The 22,688-nt window shown below is 40.1% G+C and overlaps 1 protein-coding gene across 7 annotated transcripts in view; it reads right to left on the bottom strand.

The window, feature by feature from the left end:
* Positions 1-22,688, bottom strand: part of FGD6 (FYVE, RhoGEF and PH domain containing 6) — a 117,731-nt gene that overhangs the window by 24,405 nt on the left and 70,638 nt on the right. For all 7 annotated transcript variants that reach the window (XM_032346717.1, XM_032346715.1, XM_032346711.1 and 4 more), the window contains 6 exons: positions 21,814-21,970; positions 19,780-19,867; positions 2,381-2,431; positions 962-1,020; positions 813-884; positions 38-106 (listed from right to left, as the gene is read on the bottom strand). In XM_032346717.1, the coding sequence (XP_032202608.1) occupies positions 38-106; positions 813-884; positions 962-1,020; positions 2,381-2,431; positions 19,780-19,867; positions 21,814-21,970 (496 nt within the window). The remainder of the gene's footprint in view (positions 1-37; positions 107-812; positions 885-961; positions 1,021-2,380; positions 2,432-19,779; positions 19,868-21,813; positions 21,971-22,688) is intronic.

The raw sequence follows: 22,688 nt of genomic DNA, 5'->3' as shown, positions 1-22,688 counted from the left end.
CCCCTCTTCTGGCTCAGAAACACAGACAGTCACTTACCAGGAAAAACACTCGGGGCTGCATGACTTTCCGAGACAGCTTCATCAGAGTTCCCTCTTTGAGAAAAACCTGATTCATCCAAACAAATGCCCATTTAGTCCCATCATAACACAACTACAATATGCATATAATTTGTTTTTCAACTTTCTTTCCCCAGAATTTTTTTTGGCGGTAGGGCTGGGTGGACATAATTTCCATGTGACTTTTTACAGTCATGGTTTCTTCTTAAACCTTTGAAGGAGTTGGACAAGCCGGCAGTTTCATAAATCCAGTATTCATAAATCCAGTCCAGGGGTACTATGTGGTCTGAAATGTAACTGACTGAGCATGTACTTGATCCTGAGGTATAGCCAATGTCCTGACAATTGCATTTTGTAATTTTGCTGAACTCATTCCCTAGGCCACTTTTGTGCTCTATGAGGAGCACCAAAATACAGTTTTCTCCCTCCCCTTATGATCCCCTCTTACACTCAAGATCTTAACTGAAGTTGTCTTTAAAGCTGTGTGAGGTCAGTTAGTATTACACAATAAAATGATTCTATTTAATCAGTTACTCTGTGGTGTCCCTTGCCATTCTCCTAATTGAATTGTACTTTTTGTCACAGTGACTTAAGTCATGAATGTTTTGAATGGATAGAATGAACCTAGTTGATCCAGATCGAGACAGAGGAGAGTAACAACAATAACCTATTTTCATAACTGAAATGCAAAATAGCTATAAAAGGTGTCTAAGTGCATCACATTACATTTGCAAAAGGCAGTCGAAAACACTTACCCGTCCAGGCTGCACTATTTCATGGTGTCCATTTAGGCTGTACTGAATCTGCATAAGCTTCTGAAAGTTGTCCTACAGAAAGAGAAGGTGTAGCACATGAAGGCCACCAGGTTCAACAGTCTGTCAGCCACTGAAATCAAGATACTTACACCTTGCTTCATGGTGTCATTGGCATGGTTGGCGACTTCTATAACGACAGCAAGGGCATCTGAAATGTGTAGAAACATCAGGTTAGTCCAGTGGCTACAACATTAAGCAATTCCAGATGGCAAGATAGTGAATTTGTAACAGTGAGAAGTGCCACGGGAGGAGCAAGGTTAACTCTGAGTAGGTAGAAATACGGACAATGAGGTCTGATGAGGACAACAGCAAGGAAAACAGGACTCATGGGAAAAAAATGAGTCCGAGAAAGACTCTAAAGGAGATGTTATAGATGTTATGTATCAACAGTATGTCACACTTGCTTTGTGCTGAGCTTTGATTATCTTGTTGAAGTTTACAAGGATAAGGAGAGGACTTCACCCAGAAGTTAACGACCATTCCAGTATGAACTGCCTTGGGAGAGAAGTACCCTGGGATAGGAAACCAGAATTATGAAAACTGATGATTTAGAGGGTCATGGCTTACCTTCCTTCTCTTAGTTTAATCCCGAGAGGGGAGAAATGTCACAAAGAAGCCTACTAGGCCTGAGATGATGACATGCATTACTTTGTGAACTGACTCTTGGTTTTGGGTCAGTTATAATCTCAGGCTCATGGGACTGAGCCCTGACTTGGGCTCTGTTCTCAGCACAGAGTCTGCTTGTCCCTCTCCCTCTGCTCCTCCCCCCACTCATGCTGTCTCTAAAAAAAAAAAAAATAGAAAGGTGAAACACTTGCAAATAGATGATGTTAGAGAAGTAAAAATAAAATGATTAAGAGAGCAAATAAGAATCTTTACAAAATGGGTAAAACACCTCTTCTGTTTTGTAATCTGAAAATAAAAAGTATGCACAAGAAGTGTGACCAAAATTAAAAAAATTAATGGGATGGACATGGACTTCAAATTAGAGCCAGGGATATACCTATAGCATTTGAAAGAGGAACTTTGGAGATAAATAGAAAGAAACACAGCTATCTTGAACAGAATTAATCTGTGTATATGTGTGTATATATATAAGAGAAAGACACACACTTAAACAGTAGATTAACCTGTGAATGTCAGTGAGTCCCTCGTATTATAATGAAGTTTTCCTTTAAGTGCTGCTTTAAGTGCTAAGGGGCAGAAGGTGGTAAGGCAATTGTCCAGCATTAAACAGTCCCAGAATATGCTATTTTAGACTGTATCCCTGATTTGTGTAGTTTGACCACTTCACAGACTCGTGATTTTTAAGCCTGAAATGACCTTGCAGATCAACTGGTTCAATCCCTGCTTTTCAAAGCAACAGACATCTAGAGAGGGTGAATGTACCACTGGCACAGAGTGACTGAGCATAGAAGAAACCCTCCTCACTCCAGACAATGCTGGGTCCTCCAGCCAACTGTAATAAAAGAATTTCTGCAACAAATTAATACATGAATGTTATTTACCTTGAGTGTCTCTGTAATCTCCAGAGTCCTCTAGAAGATTTTTCAAATAATCTGTAAGAGGGAAAGGAATATGATATTTAGTAAAATCAAGCACTAAGGAAAAAAATCATTTCATCTTTCCTACTTAATACTTCAATCAGTCTTGTTGATTTATGTATGTGTTAGTTTAATGTGTGCTAACTTTCTAAAAATGTGAAAGAATAAAGCCCTGACATGCACTTGAAATCAGGACATAGGCTCAGAGGTAGAAAGAACTGCAGGGGTCACATTGGTCATTTTCAAGAGGAATCGGGTTACTGCGCATAGGGTCTCAGCAGAGCCACAACCTCTTTGTGGCAAGAGCTAGAGACTAGAGATCCAGGACTAGAGATCCAGGTCTCCTGATGCCCAGTTCAGTGCTTTTAGTCCAACACAGAGGAAATGCCTTAATTTCAAATTGGAAGTATGTCCAGTACAAAATTCTAAGCATCAGTAGACCGAGCGCCTAAAGGATTTGTCAGTCTAGGAGTCTACCGATCAGAGAATTGCAGAGGAATACAATACATAAGTCTAGAGCAGTTGTTCTCAAATGGGGGTGAATTTGCCCACCAGGGGACATCTGGAAATGTCTGGAGACATTTCTGATTGTCACAACTGGGGAAAGGGGGTGCTGCTGGCATCTAGTGGCTACAGGCCAGGGATGTTGCTAAATAATCTACAAACGCACAGGACAGCCTACAACAAAGAATTATCTGACCCAGAATGTCAATAGGGCTGCAGCTGAGAAACTCTGAACTAGATGAAGAAGGTCTTTAAGTAAGAAGGTCTTTAAGTAAGCTACATGGTATACAGTCATTCTTGTAATAGAGAAAAAAAATTAATGCACTGGGTTATATTTCATGTTTTTAATACCAAGGGAATGCCATGGAATCTCAAGGTATTTCATTCTCTGTTGAGAAATGTTCCCATTGCCTCTCAAAACAAATTGACAAAAAATCCCAAAAAACAAAAACCACACACACAAAACCCCCCAAACAGAATCTGTTACCTAGAATTTAAATTCCGCCCCCCCCCAACTACATGATCCCCACTCACTTTTCTGATTTTTTTTTCTCTACTACCTAACACAGGCGCTTTTGTTCTGACCAAAGTCTGATTCTGCATAATACCTTAGATGCTTCCCATGTGGTCCCTGGCTCCCTACGTTTTGTCTTTGTCTCTAATGTTCTCTTCGATTGAATCCTTTTCTCTGTCTCTGCATATAAAAATTCTACTCCTGGGGGCACCTGGGTGGCTCAGTGGGTTAAAGCCTCTGCCTTTGGCTCAGGTCATGATCCCAGGGTCCTGGGATCGAGCCCTACGTTGGGCTCTCTGCTCAGTGAGGAGCCTGCTTTCGCCTCTCTCTCTGCCTTGCTTCTCTGCCTACTTGTGATCTCTGTCTGTCAAATAAATAAATAAAATCTTAAAAAAAAAAAATTCTACTCCTGTATTTCAAGGTTCATCTCAAATTCCTCCCCTCTTATCAAACTTTCCATTTGAAAGAAATATTCTCTCCCTTTGAAAAATAGATTACACAGTAGTTACTTTATATCTTCTATCATTTTCTCATGAGACTCAAAGCTCCTTGTGGGCAGGACCCATATCTGATTCTTAGCACTTAGTGAGGGCCTTTGCATACATGGGACAAGAAATGCTTAATGGATAAAAATATAAATAATTTTCTTAGACCAGGATTGTGTTTGGGTCAAAGGCAATAAAGGCTGAAAGCAATCCTAATGCCAGTGGAAGTTGAGAAAATAAAAAGAGGAAAGGTACAGCAAGAGACTGCATTTTTATCAGAATCAATCTCCATTCAGCAGCATTATGGAACAGGTGTAATTTCATGCATGGATTGATGAAGTCATGCTCAAAGACACAAAGGAAAACTTGGGTGTTAGTGTCAGCTATTTAAACTCAATAGATCACACACACACACACACACACACACACACACACACACACCCAATGTTGAAACTCTGTACATCTTTGAGACAGTGATACAAGAACCTGTATGAGTCTAGACATGCACACTGTAAATATCCACCACTGGCAACAAGCCCTGGAGAGACACTGCGTATGAGGACATGGAGTTTCTGCGTACCATGGAATAAGTTCCATCTTGCCAGAGACCATCACTAGCAATTCAGTTCTTAAAGCAATCTGAATGCACAAGTTGGACAGTATGTTACCAATCACATGGATAAGAAAACCACAAAAATTAACAAAATGCCCTCTTTACACTTAGATGACTTTGCTTCACCTGGAGATGTTAAATTAACTTAATCTCACTCTGACCCCACTCGGAATGCAATCCATTTATAAGCCATGTTCGGTGAGTCCAAATATTTAACTTTTCTATGCAAGTGATAGGGCTAAGGAGAAAAACCTACTCCTCTTACATGTTCTTCATATCTAGGGTGTCTCCTTGATCAAAAGTGATGTTCCTTAAAGCTTCTGGTCAGGTGAAGACTGGAAAGGAAAGCAAATTTACCTAAGTATCAGATTCATGTCAAGTTCCTACTTTGTCTTTGACTTTTGTTCTTTAATAGAGAAGTATACCCAAGCAAACGGACACGTTTCTCTAAACCAAGAGAGCTCTGTGGAAGATGTCCGTATTAGGAAATACTGACCTCAGAATCATGGGGCTGAGTCTGATAAGCCTGAGTTTCATTTTCGTTCCCTGAGCTCAAGTTCAGCTGCTGCCTGCCATCCTGAACTTTCAGGAACAGAGTGGAAATACAAAATTGGCTGATTGGAAAACCCACCACTAACATGTTGCAAAATCATGCTTTTAACCAAGGAGGTGCCCTATTGGCAGGGCATCCTGATACAGGATATCGTTTTGAGAACTTCCACCTTTTCCAGGAAGACAAGACCCCCCTCAGTTCAGAATCACTCAGTGCCTTAACTGCAGAATGAGAAGAATGTGACCAATCGGCCTCTGAGTCAGATGGGAGGAGCACTGAAACCACCAACTGCCCCAGTGACTGCTATAACCCAGGTGAAACCCAGGAACAGAAACTAGACAGACACGCTTGTGTGAGTCATAGGGAATTCTTACTTTGTACCATTTAGAACCTAGTATCCTGGATGAGATTCCCAAGAAACAGTGACAACACAGTAGTCATTTCGATGTGCCATATTAGACTTAACAGTATTCCATGACTTTCCTGCTTCTGCCAAACCAAACTAGGCATTTTTTAAAACTTCACTAATAAAAAATGCTTCAAATGCTGTTAAGGTTATTCATAGTAAAGGAAAAAAAAAGTTGACTGCAGCGAGCATGGGCACCATAAAATGTAATTTCTGGCCACCAGGTGGCATCGTTGATTAATAAAAGTTAATTAACCCTATTATCACCATTAGAAGCACAAAATTAAGCAAAACACAGCATTTGCCTCAAGAGATATGCAAATTAACTTTGCTGTCATATATGAGGCCCAGAGTAAAAGAATAAGGGCATAGCAAATACTATATCTTGTGAGAGGTCTAAGTTCCATGTATGTATATATATACGTAGGGTCTTAGTAAGTCTTATCACCCTGCTTACCTAATCAAAAAATAATCAACTTAAAGCAGAAAACTGTTCAGAACTACATTAACCTTTCCTAAAAATGAGTCATCTGTGGGATTCTGGGACATTAATTCAACAACAGTCTGCCAGATTCCCGGACGGCGTGCTGAGAAATGGTTGGTGGCAGGGCACAGAGGAAATGAGCATACTGGACAATAACGTTCCAAAGTCCAGAGTTTTGAATTTGAGGATGTTTCTTGCTTTGTATTCCCCACATTTCTTCTTTCCTTCTTCAATATGTAATAAGATCAGTGACACATCCAGAATTATGGGATCCAGAGAAAAGTAAGTCTAGTCAATAAGCTCCTTTGCCAAAGATTCAAATTTTAAAAGAAGCAACTAAGAACAAGCCTGACTTCTGAAACAAAGTACAGATTATGTTAAACACCAAAAATAAAGGCCAGGTGTCACGTTGCAAGACACACTGCTGCCATCTTCAAAGCAGCCTGAGGAAGTGGTCAAGAGCCCTCACTGGGAGTGAGAGGATAGATTCTTAACCACCCAGCTACCTTTAGCCAAGGCACGGGACTTTGGCCATGCCCTGTAGCATTTCTGTGTGTCAATATCCTCATACGTAGAAGAAAGTAAGGCGGGGGCGCCTGGGTGGCTCAGTGAGTTAAAGCCTCTGCTTTCGGTTTGGGTCATGGTTCCAGGGTCCTGGGATTGAGCCCTGCATCGGGCTTTCTGCTCATCAGGGAAGCGTGCCTCCCTTCCTCTCTCTCTGCCTACTTGTGATCTCTGTCTGTCAAATAAATAAATAAAATCTTAAAAAAAAAAAAAAGACCAGACTGGAAAACTGTAATGATTAACATTCTAATTCATTAAGAAGCATATATTTTTTTAAAGATTTTATTTGTTTGTCAGAAAAAGAGAGCACAAGCAGGGAAAACAGGAGGCAGAGAGAGGAGCAAGCTCCCCACCTCGCAGGGAGCCCACTACGGGACTTGATCCCAGGACCCTGCAATCATGACTGAAGCTGAAGGCAGATGCTTAACTGACTGAGCCAGCCAGGTATCCCTATGAAGCATTTTTTGTTTTTGTTTTATTTATTTATTTATTTATTTATTTATTTTTAAAGATTTTATTTATTTATTTGACAGAGAGAAATTACAAGTACACTGAGAGGCAGGCAGAGAGAGAGAGAAGGAAGCAGGCTCCCTGCTGAGCAGAGAGCCCGATGTGGGACTCGATCCCAGGACCCTGAGATCATGACCTGAGCCGAAGGCAGCGGCTTAACCCACTGAGCCACCCAGGCGCCCTTTTGTTTTTGTTTTAATTTTAAAATGTACTATAGGAAATTTGGAAAACTAAATAATGGAGAAAACTCAAACTATGCACATCTCTCTAAAATAACTATCATGGGGGCACCTGGGTGGCTCAGTGGATTAAGCCTCTGCCTTCAGCTCGGGTAGTGATCTCAGGGTCTTGGGATAGAGCCACGCATGGCATCGGGCTCTCTGCTCAGCAGGGAGCCTGCTTCCCCCTCTGTCTCTGCCTGCCTCTCTGCCTACTTGTGATCTCTCTCTCTCTGTCAAGTAAATAAAGAAAATCTTTTAAAAAATAACTATTATGATTTAAAAGTATTTCCTTCTGTTTTTATAAATTCTTGATTTTACTTAATTTTAATAACATGAAGGATTTTATAGCCCACCTAAAGTATTCTAGCCCACATATTTCCCCCCCCACAGGAATAGCTAAACATTATCCCATGACAGGGATGTATTACTCCCTACTTAGGTACCGTATTAGATTTTTAGGTCATTTTAAAGTTATCTTGTTTTGGCTATTATAAATAAGATAGGTCATATATTCCAATTTGCCCATAATGATACTGCTGTATACCTACTGCACTCTTGAAAGTTACTGGGCCTGAATAATGAACTGTGTAATCATTTTAATTATAAGTAAACTGATCAGAATCTTAATATATTTGTCTATTTCCAGAGTTCAGACTATTTCCTGATCAGTGAGAATAAAGTTTTTTTTTTAATACTGATAAGCAGGGGTGCCTGGGTGGTTTAGTTGGTTAGGCGTCTGCCTTTGGCTCAGCTCATGATCCCAGTGTCCTGGGATGAAGCCCCACATCAGGCTTCCTGCTAGGTGGCGAGTCTGCTTCTCTCTCTGCCTCTGCCTGCCCCTTTGCCTACTTGTGCTCCCTCTGTCAAATAAATAAATAAAATCTTTAAATATTAAAAAAAAAATACTGGTAAATATTTATCATGAGAAACCTTCCTTAAAGGGATATACCAATTTAAAATACTATACATAAATGAGAATATCAATTTCACCAAAATGATCCAGTTATGTGTACTGTAGTTTTTTTACTGATATAGCAGTAAACTGAAACCTTGTTTTAATTGAGATTTATGATTCAGAGGATGATACCGTGTATTTATTATGCATTTTCTGAGGAAACTGTTTGTTCCTATGTTTAGTCCATATATCTATGGGAGTTTTAAAATTCTTAGTGAAAAAGCAATTTTTTTCATTTTTGCTACTAATATATTTTCTGATGCATGTTTATCTTTTAATTTTGATTGTATTTTAAGCCTTTATAATGTTTTTATTATTTAGAATAGTGGAAAAGTATCAATATTTTCCTTTATAATTTCTTTATTTTTCTGGGCTTAGAAAATCATGTCTCCTCCTTTCTCTATCCTTAGAGTTTTGGTTTTTTTTTTAATGCTTAGAGTTTTAATAAAGAACACACTCTGGTTTTTTTTCCTGTTTTTACTAAAGTTTACTGCTTTATATTTAGTTTTCACTTTAATTAAGACTTTTTATTTTAAGAGCAGTTTCATATTCACAATAAAACTGGGGGAAGGAACAGAGATTTTCCACACACTTCCTGCCCCCCCAACATGCACAGCTTCTCCCATTATCAACATCCTACATTTACTACAGCTGAAGATCCTCTTCTGACATTTCATTATCACCCAGAGTCCACAGTTGGGTTGTACATTCTAGACGTCTGGACAAAGATAAAATGACACATACCCATCTTGATGTTATCAAACCGACTATTTTCCCTGCCCTAAAAATCCTCTGTGCTCTGCCTATTTATATTTAGTTTTGATTTTTAGTGTATGTACTGACATATGAATCTTAACTTTTTCAAATTTTAATAGGTTATTCAATAAATAGTCTTTTTTTTTCCTTACCGTCTTACACTTCCTACTTTGTCATACATTAGATTCTTATAAACAGGGTGTTTTTAAAGTCACCTCCCTATTCTAATAATAGAATAAAAATTATTATTTTTCAATCAATAGGTCTATTCTTGCAATGGTACTATGCATTTTTAATTGTTGATGTTTTATTTATCTGATTTGTCAGAAGGAGAGAAAGAGAGTGCACACACACACAAGCAGGGGGAGCAGCAGGCAGAGGGAGAAGCAGACTCTTCACTGAACAAGATGCCTGATGTGCGACTCCATCCCGAGGATCACGACCTGAGCTGAAGGCCGAGGCGTAACTGACTGAGCCACCCGGGTATCCCAGGAAAAGGTTTCCCGCTCATAAAGCTTCTATATCCTAGCAGGAAAGGACACAATTATTATTGTATTTACTACGTGGTCATCACCAAGCAGGTCACTTAGACTGGCTCAGACTCAGTCTTGGCATAATCAAGCCCCACTTAAGGAAGTTCTTATCCATATTTGGTTCTTACCACCTCTTTGTTGGTAAACAAAGAGCAAATTTAGGTTTAGGGAGATAAGTATATTTTATTTTACTCCCCAAAGAACAGACAAGAGAAGAATAAAGCAAATATAAACACCAAAGTGAATTCAAATTTGACTGAATATCAGTGTTTCCTCAAGTGGAACAGTTCCTGATGCAAGCCCATGACTCTGACAAACACTTAAGAGGAAAACTCTTCAGCAACACTGTCAGCTGGCTAGATCTTTAGCGAGGCAAGTCCCAGCAACAGAGGCATTCAGCTACATGCAGGGAATCTGAGTTAAATGTACAAAGAGAATTGGGAAAAGAACGGCTTTGTAGGCATGCCTATGGGTATGATTCTGGGGATCTGCAGCCCTGGATAGGCAAAACACATACACAAAATAATATTTTCACTAACCTCTAAGTGAAATACAGAATTTCCTTACATTATGAATGTAGGGAACAACCCAGCATATCATCAATGATATCAGTGACTTTACCACCAGAGAAGGCATACATTTTTTTATATCACATTACAGATGTTGCAGATTTCTCAAAATTTTGTTTACCATCACCACTATATCTAAGTCATGGGAGTTTTTAGATCCACCACCGGATCTTCTAATTTAATACATTACTAAAGCAGCCCATGTATTACTATGTAATACTTTCAAACTATTTTAATAACTGCATTTCAGGCCAACTGGTTTCCATTTAGTCTTATGTATTTTATCCTGTTACTTAAAAAATTATTCTAAGGGATCCATAGGCCTCTCCAGATTGCCACGGGGATCGAGGCACAAAAAAGGTTAAGAACCGGTTGGGGGAACCAGACGGTGGGTATTAGAGAGGGCACCGACTGCATGGAGCACTGGGTGTGGTGCAAAAACAATGAATACTGTTACGCTGAAAAGAAATTAAAAAAAAAAACATAGAAAAAAAAAAGGTTAAGAACCTCTGCTCTATAGAGAAAGTGAGATTACATTTAAAAGGTATAACTGAATAGATCAGGCAGATAAGACATGCTTATATCCTAAAGTCTTTCCATAGTATTAAATATTTCCACAGCACCAAAATATTTCATGGATATAATTTATTAAGTATCATCCCTCAAAATACCTTGTTCACAACTACAGTTAAAAATTAATTGCAAAAGGGGCACTGGCATGGCTCAGTCAGTTACTTATCTGCTTTCGGCTCAGGTCATGATCCCAGGGTCCCCCGCATTGGGTTCCCTTATCAGCAGGGAGTCTGCTTCCCCTTCTGCCCCTACCGCCCTTTGTGCCTACTCGCTCTCGCTTTCTCTCCCTCTCTCGCAAAAATAAATAAATAAAAAGTCTTCGAAAAAATTAATTGCAACAGAAACAAGAGCTCACCTAATAACAAAGGGAATTCTGAGTATCATCACCCTCCCATGTCACATGGATGGAACTGGCTTACATCAGGGTCTTTGGGTTCTTCAGAAAAGAAATTCCTTGGCTGGTGATTGGGACAGCCCTACCTTCCACCAAGTTCTGCCCTAGGGAAAGTGTTAGAATGACTTTTGCTATAGATAATTAGCTCTCGTTTAGAAAACAAATACTTACTACAGCACAAGTTTCATTTTTCATTTTTCAGTAAGGATTTTTTAAAAAGTCATACACTAATATGATTCTGACCTTTTCTTGAATCTTATTAGTCCATTCATAGCTCAAATTAATAGCTTCAGAACACTCTAACAGATGTTTTTAATATCCCATTTTCTACCAACATTGGAAATCCTGGATTTCTAAAACCTAGAGGGAGTTAATACCATCCCAGACTGAAGGCAAAGATTACAGGAAAAGTAATATAATATGTCGTTAGTCACTTATAACATAAATATTTTGAACAAGATCAAAGAAAACTACCTGATCCAAATTTAATCAAAGTTCAAAGGACTGTTTTCCCCTTTAAATATAGAAATGGAAAAGATATTTCAGAGGAATTTTTAAATTATGTGTTTTTCATTTTATTTTCTCGACATGATCCTTACTGGTTCAACTTTTTCCAACACCAATGTATAACTTTCCACAAATAAAAGCGTTTTTTTGTTGTTGAAAAAATTTATCCTGCCTATAACATAGAGATAAAAAAGATCTAAAGATCTATGCTAGTCATCTCTGGATGGCAGAAGATAAAGAAGGACTTTGTTTTTATAATACTTATATATTTTTTAAAAGGCACAAAAGATCCCTTTAAAGAAAAAAGGTGACCCTTATAAAAACAAATCCTCAAAATATACTCACTCAAGCAAGTGATGAGATCAGTTTAATTTTCAGGACTTAAGAAGAGGAAGGAAGAAGGCTTTGGTGGAAGCTTGAGTGGTTGGGTGTGGCCCTAAAGAGGAGGACTACATGAGCACCTTTGGTGTTTGCCAGTGTATACAGGTGTCCAGCTCAAGGTCAGCCCATGTGGTGATTAATGAAAGAAAGAATCTGGCCTTGAGGACAGGTTTCAGGAGAGAGTAAAAAAACTACTTTAAAAAAAAAATGATTTTATTTATTTATTTGACAGAGAAGAGAGTGTGCACACAAGCAGGGAGAGAAGCAGGCAGAGGGAGAGAAGCAGGCAGAAGGAGAGGGAAAAGCAGAGCCCCCCACAAAGCAGAGAGCCCGATATGGGCCTCTATCCTAGAACCCTGGGATCATAACCTGAGCTGAAGGCAGATGCTTAACTTACTGAGCCACACCAGTGTGCTATAAAAACTACATTTAAGCTACATTAAAACACTGCATTAGGGGCACCTGGGTGGCTTAATCAGTCCAGCGTCTGCCTTCGGCTCAGGTCATGATCCCAGGGTCCCGGGATCAAGCCCTGTGTCAGGCTTTCTATTCAGTGGAGAGCCTACTTCTTCTCTCTCTGCCTGCTACTCTGCCTACCCATCCTCACTGTCAAATAAAATATTTAAAAAAAAAAAAGAAGAAAGAAAGAAAGAAAACTACTACAGCTAGAACAAAGGAAAACAAGGTTTGGGAAATTCTAGGTTATAACCTATGGCCCTCACAGTGAAAAATAAGGTTCCTCCCACCCCTGTAAATTAAGACTTTATTTTTCTTAGAGTGATTTTATGTTCACAGCAAAACTGAGAGGAAGACATAGAGATTTCCCATATACCCCCTTCCCAAGATTTGCACAGCTTTCCCCACTATCAATATCTCCCACCAGAGTGGTATATTTGTGAGAATGGATAACACAACACAAGCCCCTCAAAGCCCATGGTTTACATTACGGTTTACTCTTGGTGTTGCACATTCTCTGGGTTTAGACAAATGACACCTATCTCCCATTATGGTAGGGAGAGTAAGTTTTCAACCTTCCTAATAAGCAAAATAAAAGAAGGTCTGTGAGACAACAGAAAAAATATATATTGGTCTCTGCTCCCAATTCCTGGTGTAGAGCTCCTAAAACCCTTGGAATTTTTTAAGTGATAAGAGCAGGAGGAGTACCTTTTGTCCTAACATTTGGCCTTTGACCCTAGCTCTGACAGAACTAAATCTCAGGGAACTTCTTAGGAGAAAGGAATGCCTTTTGTTCTAATGAGGCGAGTCTGGGTGGGCTCCTGAATCGCTCCCAGGTAAGGGCTGGTCACTAGAAAGTTCAAGCCATGAATACAAACTTGCAACTTAGCCCCATTCTCCACTCCACAGGAAGGGGAGAAGACTAGAAGTGGAGTTAATGCTGGATAATGACCACGTGATGGAGCCTCCATAAAGTCCCCAAGTACACAGTTTAGAGCTTCTGGTTGCTGAACACGTGGAGGTGCTGGGAGACTGGTGTTGAGAGAGGGCAGAGACGCTCCCAGATCTCCTCTACATACCTTGCCCTATGTATCTCTTCCATCTAGATGTTCACTTGTAACCTTCATCCTATCCTTTTGTGATGAGCCAGAAAATGCAAGTAACTGTTACTGTGAGTTCTATGAGCCATTCTAGCAAATTATCAAACCCAAGGAAGGGATCAGGAGAGCCCAGATTTATAGCTGGTTGATCAGAAATTACAGGGGACAGCCTGGGACTTATGAATGGCATGTGAAGTTTGCAGGGGTCAGTCATGGGACTGAGCCCTTAACTCCCTAGAGCCTGACACTATTTCCAGGTAGATCATGGTAGAATTGAATCAAATTGTAGGACACCTTGCTGGTGTCAAAGAGAACTGCCTGGTGTGGGACGACAAAACTAAACATCTGGTGTCAGTATTGTGAGAACGATGGTGCTGTGTGAGTAAAAAGAAAACACGGGAGGAGTATGTTTTTCCTTTTAGTGTTCTTGGTAAAGAGATGAAGGGACAATGTGCCAGGCTACATGGGGGTAGTGGCGGTGATAAGAGGTAGCACAACCAGGGCGCCTGGGTGGCTCAGTTGGTTAAGCGACTGCCTTCGGCTCAGGTCATGATCCCAGAGTCCTGGGACCAAGCCCCACATTGGGCTCCCTGTTCAGTGGGGAGCCTGCTTCTCCCTCTCCCTCTGCTGCTCTGCCTGCTCGTGCTCTCTCACTCTCCCTGTCAAATAAAATCTTAAAAAAATAAAATAAAATAAAGAGGTTAGTGCAACCAGAAGGAAGATACTGCCACAATCTGGCTTGAGTTTAAAAAGGCGGGTTAGGGGCACCTGGGTGGCTCAGTGGGTTGGGCCTCTGCCTTTGGCTCAGGTCATGGTCTCAGGGTCCTGGGATCGAGCCCCCGCATTGGGCTCTCTGCTCAGCGGGGAGCCTGCTTCCCTTCCTCTCTCGCTCTGCCTGCCTGTGACCTCTGTCTGTCAAATAAATAAAAAATAAATCTTTAAAAAGTTGGGTCTAGAACATAACGAGAGAAATGGAAAGAGCAGGAAGTAGAGGCAGGGGAAAACTTGTGGGCGGGTACTATAACAGAGGAACAAGGAGGAAAAGGAAGCATTTCAGAGTCCTTTCCACAATTCTGTGCCTGCATAACTGGTAGAGTGTTTTTAACTCTTAACAATTTATTGACCCATTCATCCATCAAACATTCAGGGGATTCTCAACCTTGTGAAAAGGAACACCATTTAATCCCCTAAGCCTTCCAGCTCAGTGGAGTCCCTGTTATGGGCCAGAATCCATGCCAGGCCCAGAGTCAGGATAATACAGTCTCAACACTGAAGTGATGAGGAAGGACACAAGCAGAGGTTAAGAAATCAATGCTGCTCCCATTAACAGCACCTGTTTCCTTCCACTGCTTTTTCATTGTTGCCGCAAGACTCTAATTTGAACTAGGTTCTGGGCCCTGGGCAGATTTCAAGGTCTGGCTAGATCCATTTGCCTTGAATGGCCAATATAAAGGTAAAATTTACGAGGTTTTCTACTTAAGTAAATTACTTACTTTATTTTACCTTCTTTAAAAAGGTAATTCTAGGGGCACCTGGGTGGCTCAGTGGGTTGAGCTGCTGTCTTCGGCTCGGATCATGATCTCAGGGTCCTGGGATAGAGCCCCATGCTGGGGTTCCCTGCTCAGCGGGGAGCCTGCTTCCCCCTCTCTATCTCTGCCTGCCTCTTTGCCTACTTGTGATCTCTGTCAAATAAATAAATAAAATCTTAAAAAAAAATTCTCATTTTAAGCATCAACATATGCATTTTCTTTAATCCTATTTTAGGTTGAGCTTAAAAAAGTACTACCAGGAATTTAGCTGGACGTGTTTTTTACTAATGAAAGCCTAAGTAGAATTCCAATTGAAGTCCAAATTATGTCCGGGGGAAAAAACATTGCTCAAGACAATAGGATGGTTGTCTGACTAGTAGGGGCAGGTCCCTGTATCTGGGAATTTCCATTCACCTTTCTCTAAAAGGATTCCAGAAGAAACTATCCTAGCTTATCTATACTTCATCTCTACATTTTTCAAATCTTTCCCTCTTAAGAAACCGAGACAGGCACAAATCTACACTGAGTTAGGCAGGGATTCTTCCCCTTGTCTGCCTAAAACTCATTAATAAATCAAAGTTGTCAAAAGTTGCCCCAAATGGTCTCACTGTTCCTCTCTGCTCATATATATTCTGTGCACTTGGAATTACTCCAAATTTTAGGATAAGAAAGTGGAGGGAAGGAAAGAAAGAAGGAAAGAAAGAAAGAAAAAGAAAGGGAAAGAAAGAAAAGCATCCCACAGGCTGTTCAGAGGATTAAAACATTGAGCGTGTTTATCCAAAGATGAGGACCCAGTTAACTATCATGTTTAAATAGATACAAACTTAGAGACTTAAAATCCAACTTCTAAAAATTTAAGTGCATAGACCAAGGGCACTTTGATAGCAACTGTAGAATTATCTTGCAAAGTAGGGAGCAATCAGACCATCACAAAAATGAGTACTGGAAAATCAGAATTTTAAATAAAAATATAAAACAAAACCATAGTATCACAACCTCCATATGTCTTTAGTTTTATATGACCATACATACACTTCAATCAATACCATTTGTGTAGTCTTAGGAAGAACATTTCAACCTCTCTGAATAAGAAGACATCATCTCTGAAATTCTCTATCTCAATGTTGTCCTTCAGGCTAAAGACTTTTTGGTCAATGGGATGTTTCATTGTTTATTTGTTTTTATTTTTTTTAAGATTTTATTTATTCATTTGAGAGAGCAAGAGAAAGAGAGAGAGAGAGTAAGAGAGCACAAGCAGGGGGAGCAGCAGGCAGAGGGAGAGGGAGAAGCAGGCTCCCCAAGGAGCAGGGAGCCTGACGTGGGGCTCGACTCCAGGACCCCGCAATCATGACCTGAGCCAAAGGCAGACACTTAACCAACCCACCCAGGTGCCCCTAATGGGATATTTTAAATGTAACTTAAAAGCCACCAAAATTATTTCCTGATTGGCTTCCAAGGTAACAAAAACTGACCCAGATAAATTGGGGTGCAACGAATTGTTGGTAAAGACTCACTCTTGGACCTCAAGGCGTTTATAATCAAATTAGGGAATGACTATTTAAATTAGAAAAATATGAGCAAATTCACAAAGCACTGAATATAGCAGTCCCCCCTTCTCTGTAATTCCACTTTCTATGGTTTCAGTTACACCAAGTTAACTGCTATGCGAGTGGAGACAAACGATCCTCCTTACATGTCACAGAAGGTCGAAGGCAGCCTAAGGATACATAGTGCCTCTTGTCACTCACCTAACTTCTCATCACATAGGCATTTTATCATCTCACATCATCACAAGGGGGGAACCACAGTACGATAAGATATTTCAAGAGAGAGGGCGCCTGGGTGGCTCAGTGGGTTGGGCCGCTGCCTTCGGCTCAGGTCATGATCTCAGGGTCCTGGGATCGAGTCCCACATCGAGCTCTCTGCTCAGCGGGGAGCCCGCTTCCCTCTCTCTCTCTCTGCCTGCCTCTCCATCTACTTGTGATTTCTCTCTGTCAAATAAATAAATAAAATCTTAAAAAAAAAAAAAAAAGATATTTCGAGAGAGAGAGAGCACATTCACTTAATTTTTGTTTTAGTATACATACATATGTATATTTATGTATATATAATAGTATAATTATTCTATAATCATATACATACATATGTGTATGTATGTATATGTATATATAATAGCATTTTTATGTGATTATTGTTATTAATCTCTTACTGTGAATAACTTATAAATTAAGTTCTATCAAAGGTATGTACGTAGGGGGAAAAACAAGAATATGCACAGCCTGTGGTACTATCCATGGTTTTGGGCATCTACTGGCGGTCTTGGGATGTATCCCTACAAGTAAGGGGGGGCTACTATAAATATTTGCTAGGTCACATGGCACTAATAGTAAAGGTCAAGGAAGACTGGAGTAATGAGAGATGGCTTCAAAAGCAAGGTGGGATTTCAGGCCAGGCTTAAAGGAAAGAAGAATTTGAATCAATGGAAGAAAAGTCAATGGATGAAGAACATGAGGTCTATGTTATTTCTTTACAAAGTCTATGTTCTTTCTTTAACTTCAATCCTGACTCTGTGACTTGAACAATCCATTTATCACCAGTACCCTTCAGTAAATCCACAATCGCAGAAGGTCTACCAAACACAAATAAATAATGGAGATTTTCCAACTTAAAGAGGAGGTAAATGGCTCTAAGATTAAAGAAGAGGCAGCTCAAAACTAAAACAACCCCAGGCTTACGTTATGTTTCTATCATAAAAGACATGAAATCTGTTCTCTTAAAAAAGAATTTTTAAAACTTGCTTTTGCTACTTCATCATTTCTCAGTTAAAACCAACCTCTTCATGAATCCTAAATTAAATCTAAGTGTGACTTTTTACTTAGATCAGTCATAGTGTGGGAGGAAAATTTCAGAGTTCTCCATCCTTCTCTCATTTGAAACCACTGTACTCTTTTGCCACTAAAAACAGTATTCATTCCGCAGCTGTAGAAATAGCCTAAGCCATTTGATAGCTTCATTTATGATACAGCACTGAACTTATCTAGCAAAAACACAACACATGCATCAGTGCTTCCTTTTGTCTTGTGTATTCTAAATCTCTGCCAAAAGCAGAGGAAAGAAAGTACAAATGGACAGGATATCCTCAAATTATTTGATTTGCCTTATGTCATTCCAGAGAAAAATCTATTGTGTAATTCACAGTTAGAAATTCAAAGTAAACACTTGAAACACCTAGGGTAGTCAGGTCCTGATGCTGAAGCTGGGCCTTCTTCAACAGCACTTTGTCTTTTAAAAGGCACCCTAGAAAGGCTTTGCCTAAAGGAATGCTTTCTAGCATTCACCTACTCTATCCAACATAGTTCTTGGCTTATGAGAAAAGAGAATGCACACCATTTTTTAACAATACCAATAGGAACCAAGTACCTAAAAATCTATTTACATGATAAAATTAGTACAGATTAATTTTAAGTTGAGATAGCATTTTGATATTCTCAATCATTCTGACACAATTCTTTTTATTTATTATTTTAAAGCATGAGAGAGAGAGCAGGGAAGGGGCAGAGGGAGAGAGAGAATCTTAAGCAGATTCTGAGCTGAGCAGGGCTCAGCACTGGCCTCAATCTGACCCTGAGATCATGACCTGAGTTGAAACCAAGAGTTGGACACTTAACCGATTGAGCCACCTAGGTGCCCCATTTTGATATAATTCTTTTTTTTAAAAAATATTTTATTTATTTATTTGTCAGAGAGAGAGGAGAGAGAGTAAAGCAGGGGGAGCAGCAGGCAGAGGGAGAAGCAGACTCTCTGCTGAGCAAGGAGCCGGATGTGGGACTCAATCCCAGAATGCTAAGGTCGTGACCTGAGCCAAAGGTAGATGGTTAAGGATCTGCCTTTTGTATGTATGTCTATTAATTCGGTATACATCCCCTACAGTTCAGCAAATACTCCAAGGACCTGGTAGCATGTGTTGGATACCAGACGTGATGTGAAACTGTACTAGCTTTGCTGTGATGCCAAATACTTATCTCTACAAGTCTGTTATTACATCTATGTAAATAATAATGTGATATATGCATGGCTATGGTGAAGACTTGGGAGAGCCAATGACTATATCCCTGAGCACGGTATATGCCTTCACTCAACTCATAGCCTTCCCCTCATCTTCATTTTTTCATTATTATAGCAGCAAGCCAGATAGATACGGCCCTGTAATCTGGAAGCTTACAGTCTAGTAGAAGATACAGACAATAGAGTAATGATGATGATGATAAGGGTATGACTACTAATAATAGCAGCTGATACTGATTTAGAACTTACTATGACCAAAGCACTAGTCTAAGCACATAGCTCATTAACCAGTCCTTACACCTTGTAAGAAAAGTGACCAGAGTTGCTATACAAATATGTGGGAGTGACTCCCTAAAACTCATTCTGGAGTGGTTGGGAAAGAACATTCTTGGGACTGATACTATTAATCAGATAAAATGATGCAGGGATGGGTGGTTAGGAGGGCACGATGTACACGTAGGAATGCCCAGAGCAGAGAATGCATGCAGGGACGATCAAAGAACCAAGAGCAATGCAGTTCCGGCTGTAATCAATCTATAAATGCATGTTACTGCATGTTATATATGCAATCTATAAATGCGTGTATTGGATAAGGAGTTATTGGCATGTTAGAAAGAGGTGTTCTTAGGAGAGGGCGAATTTCATGAAACAACGTCAGCTGGTCAACTGGCAAACCGCGGAAGAGACGCACCTGTCAGCAGCAGCTTGTACTGGGGGATCCGCTGAACTGGCTTGAGCAGGTAGTGCTTGAGGGCCAGGTTAGCACAGCGTGGGCTCATCTGAAAGGAAAACATATCCAAAGTAAACACAAGCGTTCTTTTAAGGAGCAAGGGATCCAGATGCACGTGCCCAGGAAACCAAACTTTAGAAAGCCAACAACTCTGGGAGGGGACTCACCAGCTAGCCCACCTCTCCGGCGGGGGTGGCGGGGGAGTAGGGGGGGCGGGGTGTGGTCTCTGGAGTCAGCGGCTCACTCCCATAGACAGGGGTGGCTGCAGCCCCGTGCTCCAGGTCAGTGAGGGCCCACCATACTTGGGCCACCAAGTGGCCACTTGGGCAAGTATGTGCCAATGTATTCACAAGCATAAGCAAACCCCAAAGAACTGCATGGTCCTCAAGATAAGGCAGAAGACATAAAGCTACTGGGAACCGGCTTCAAATAATAAGCAGTGCCTACGGTCAGTAGACCCATGATAACAACTGCTGGTAGTGGGGAGCACTGCAGAAATTAAAGATAGCCTGAAAAGCAGCCCTGCTAAGCACATGATTTCCAGTAAGCTGGGTGGATGTAAAATTTCTTTCTCAGACGAATGGCACTAAAAAACAGCTCCCAAATCAGCCTATAGAGAGACTTGATTTCAGAGCCATTCTGACTTGACCAAAAAAATATTTGATTTTGCCTTTAAAGCTCTTTTCCTTAGTATGTAAAACAGACACTTCTGCCCAATCCTGGGCTTTGCAGACATTCTCCGACACAAGACCGTACTGTTTGGTGGCATCAAAATGGCTGAGTGAAAACGTCGCTTCATCCTAACATGTTCTGTACTTGTACTTCCTCCACAGCTCAGGTGCGTGGGCAAGGGTTTTCTTAGATTTGCTCAGATCATTTCTGCTTTTTCTAAATATGCACCTCTCGGGTCTGGTACACAGACTAATTAGAAAGTTATAATGATACTGCATTTAAGAAAGCATCTACCATACAAGCATCATTAACCAAGACAGCTAATTTTCCCATCTTCTGTTTTCTTTTGCTGCCAAGGCAACGGAACAACGCACTGGACGCTGATGAAAACCTGGGTCAATGATCAGTTGCCATAGCTATAGAAATCACACTTATTTTCTTAACAGCATGAAGACATCAGAGGAGAGGAAAAGAAAAAAAGGGAAAAAAACAACAAATGATTTTAAGTTTAATTATGTGTTTAATGTAAAAGTAAGAATCAGGAATATCATAATACTTCTAAAACTTCTCTAGTTTTGGGTGACTGGAATTCGCTGTTTTTTGTTTTTTGAAGTTACAAAAGAGAGACATGAGTATTAAAACATAATAATTCACATTTTATCCAAGATTGGGGAAGGACTTAAATAAAATTTTAGTTAAAACTAATTTTTAGGAGATGCTTTTTATAAAGATGTCATTAATTTTTCTTAACTTTGACACTGAACCTGTGTTATTTATCTAAAGGGAAACAAATTACATTTCCCATCCTTCACTGTAGATTAGTTGTTAGAAGAATAAAAGGAAAGATTGAGTTAAAAATAAGAAATGTTCCTAGAGTAGTCAAATTCAGAGACAGAAGGTAGAATGGTGGTCACCAGGGCCGGGGGAGGGGAGAATGAGGCGTTATTTTAGCCATAGTTTCAGTTCTGTAATGTTAAGATGAAGAGAGCTGTAGAGATTGGTTGCAAAACAATGTGAAGGTACTTAACACTACCAAACTATATACTTAAAAATGGTTAAGATGGTTAAGTTTTATTTTATGTGTATTTCCGCACAATTCAAAAAAAAGGAGACCTATCAGCATATTCTAGCATGCAATCATAGATTTTTCAAAATTAAATCTTGTACACACTTTCTCACCTTTTCATTTATTCAATCTCCTCTTTGACTTTGAAGGGATTATATTTTAATATCTTTTTTGTTTTTAATGATTGCAAATTATTACAGGTTTAAAAACAACAAAGAAAGAAAGAAGCATTCAACACTATATGGGAGCAAAAATACCTCAAAATCTCTAACAACAGCAGCAAAAGCTGGGTTCTTCTTGCACTGCTCATCCAGCAAAGCTATATTTTTATCAAATTCTTTGATGTACATGGAATACATTTTTAGATATGGTCCCTTCTTTACAAAGATATCAGCAATTCTATGTTGTTCAGTCCTAAGACAGAGAAGAGATACACAAAAACAGAGAGAGTCATAGATGCATCCAGAACATATCTAGCATCCAGTGAGAGTCCCCTGTCTGAGCCATTGGCATGCCCTCTTTGCTCTTCTTATAAGACATCTCCTATTCTTAAATGCCTACTCTTCACCATCCCCACTGCCACCATCACATGTTGCTTGGATTTTGCCAACCCTCTGACTGGTCTCCCCATTTCTACCATCTCATCCCTCTGTGCAGTGAGAGAGTCTAAAAATGTGTATTACACCATGTGACTTCCAACAGCCTCCTACAGGACTCAGCAGGAAAACAAACTCCTTCCCTTGGCTTACAAACCTCCATTGGTCCTACTGCTGCCTACTCTTCTGACTCATTTCACACTTTTCTCCTTCTTTCTCAGTCCTCCCCATACACACTGGCCTTCTTTATAGTCCTTTGACATATGGACTCATTCCCACTCTGCACACTTTTAGTAATGGCTTTGCATGCCTGGAAATAGGAAACCCCGGCCAGCTCCTTCTTTTCATTCAGATGTCCCGTTAACGGGCTCTGCCTTTCCAGAGGGCCTTGCTTGGCCACCCAATCTTCACTTGCCAGCACATCATCTTATTTTACATCTTTCCAGATCAGAAATTGCTTTTATCTAATGTTTCTTGTCCATTTTTCTGGTTCTCCCCTTACTATAATGTCTACTCCATGCAGGCAAGAGCCTTAT

The sequence above is a fragment of the Mustela erminea genome, chromosome 6 (genome assembly GCF_009829155.1).
Source record: "Mustela erminea isolate mMusErm1 chromosome 6, mMusErm1.Pri, whole genome shotgun sequence".
Classification (NCBI taxonomy): domain Eukaryota; kingdom Metazoa; phylum Chordata; class Mammalia; order Carnivora; family Mustelidae; genus Mustela; species Mustela erminea.
Note: the sequence above shows the minus strand (reverse complement) of the source record. Positions and strands in the feature narration are given on the sequence as shown.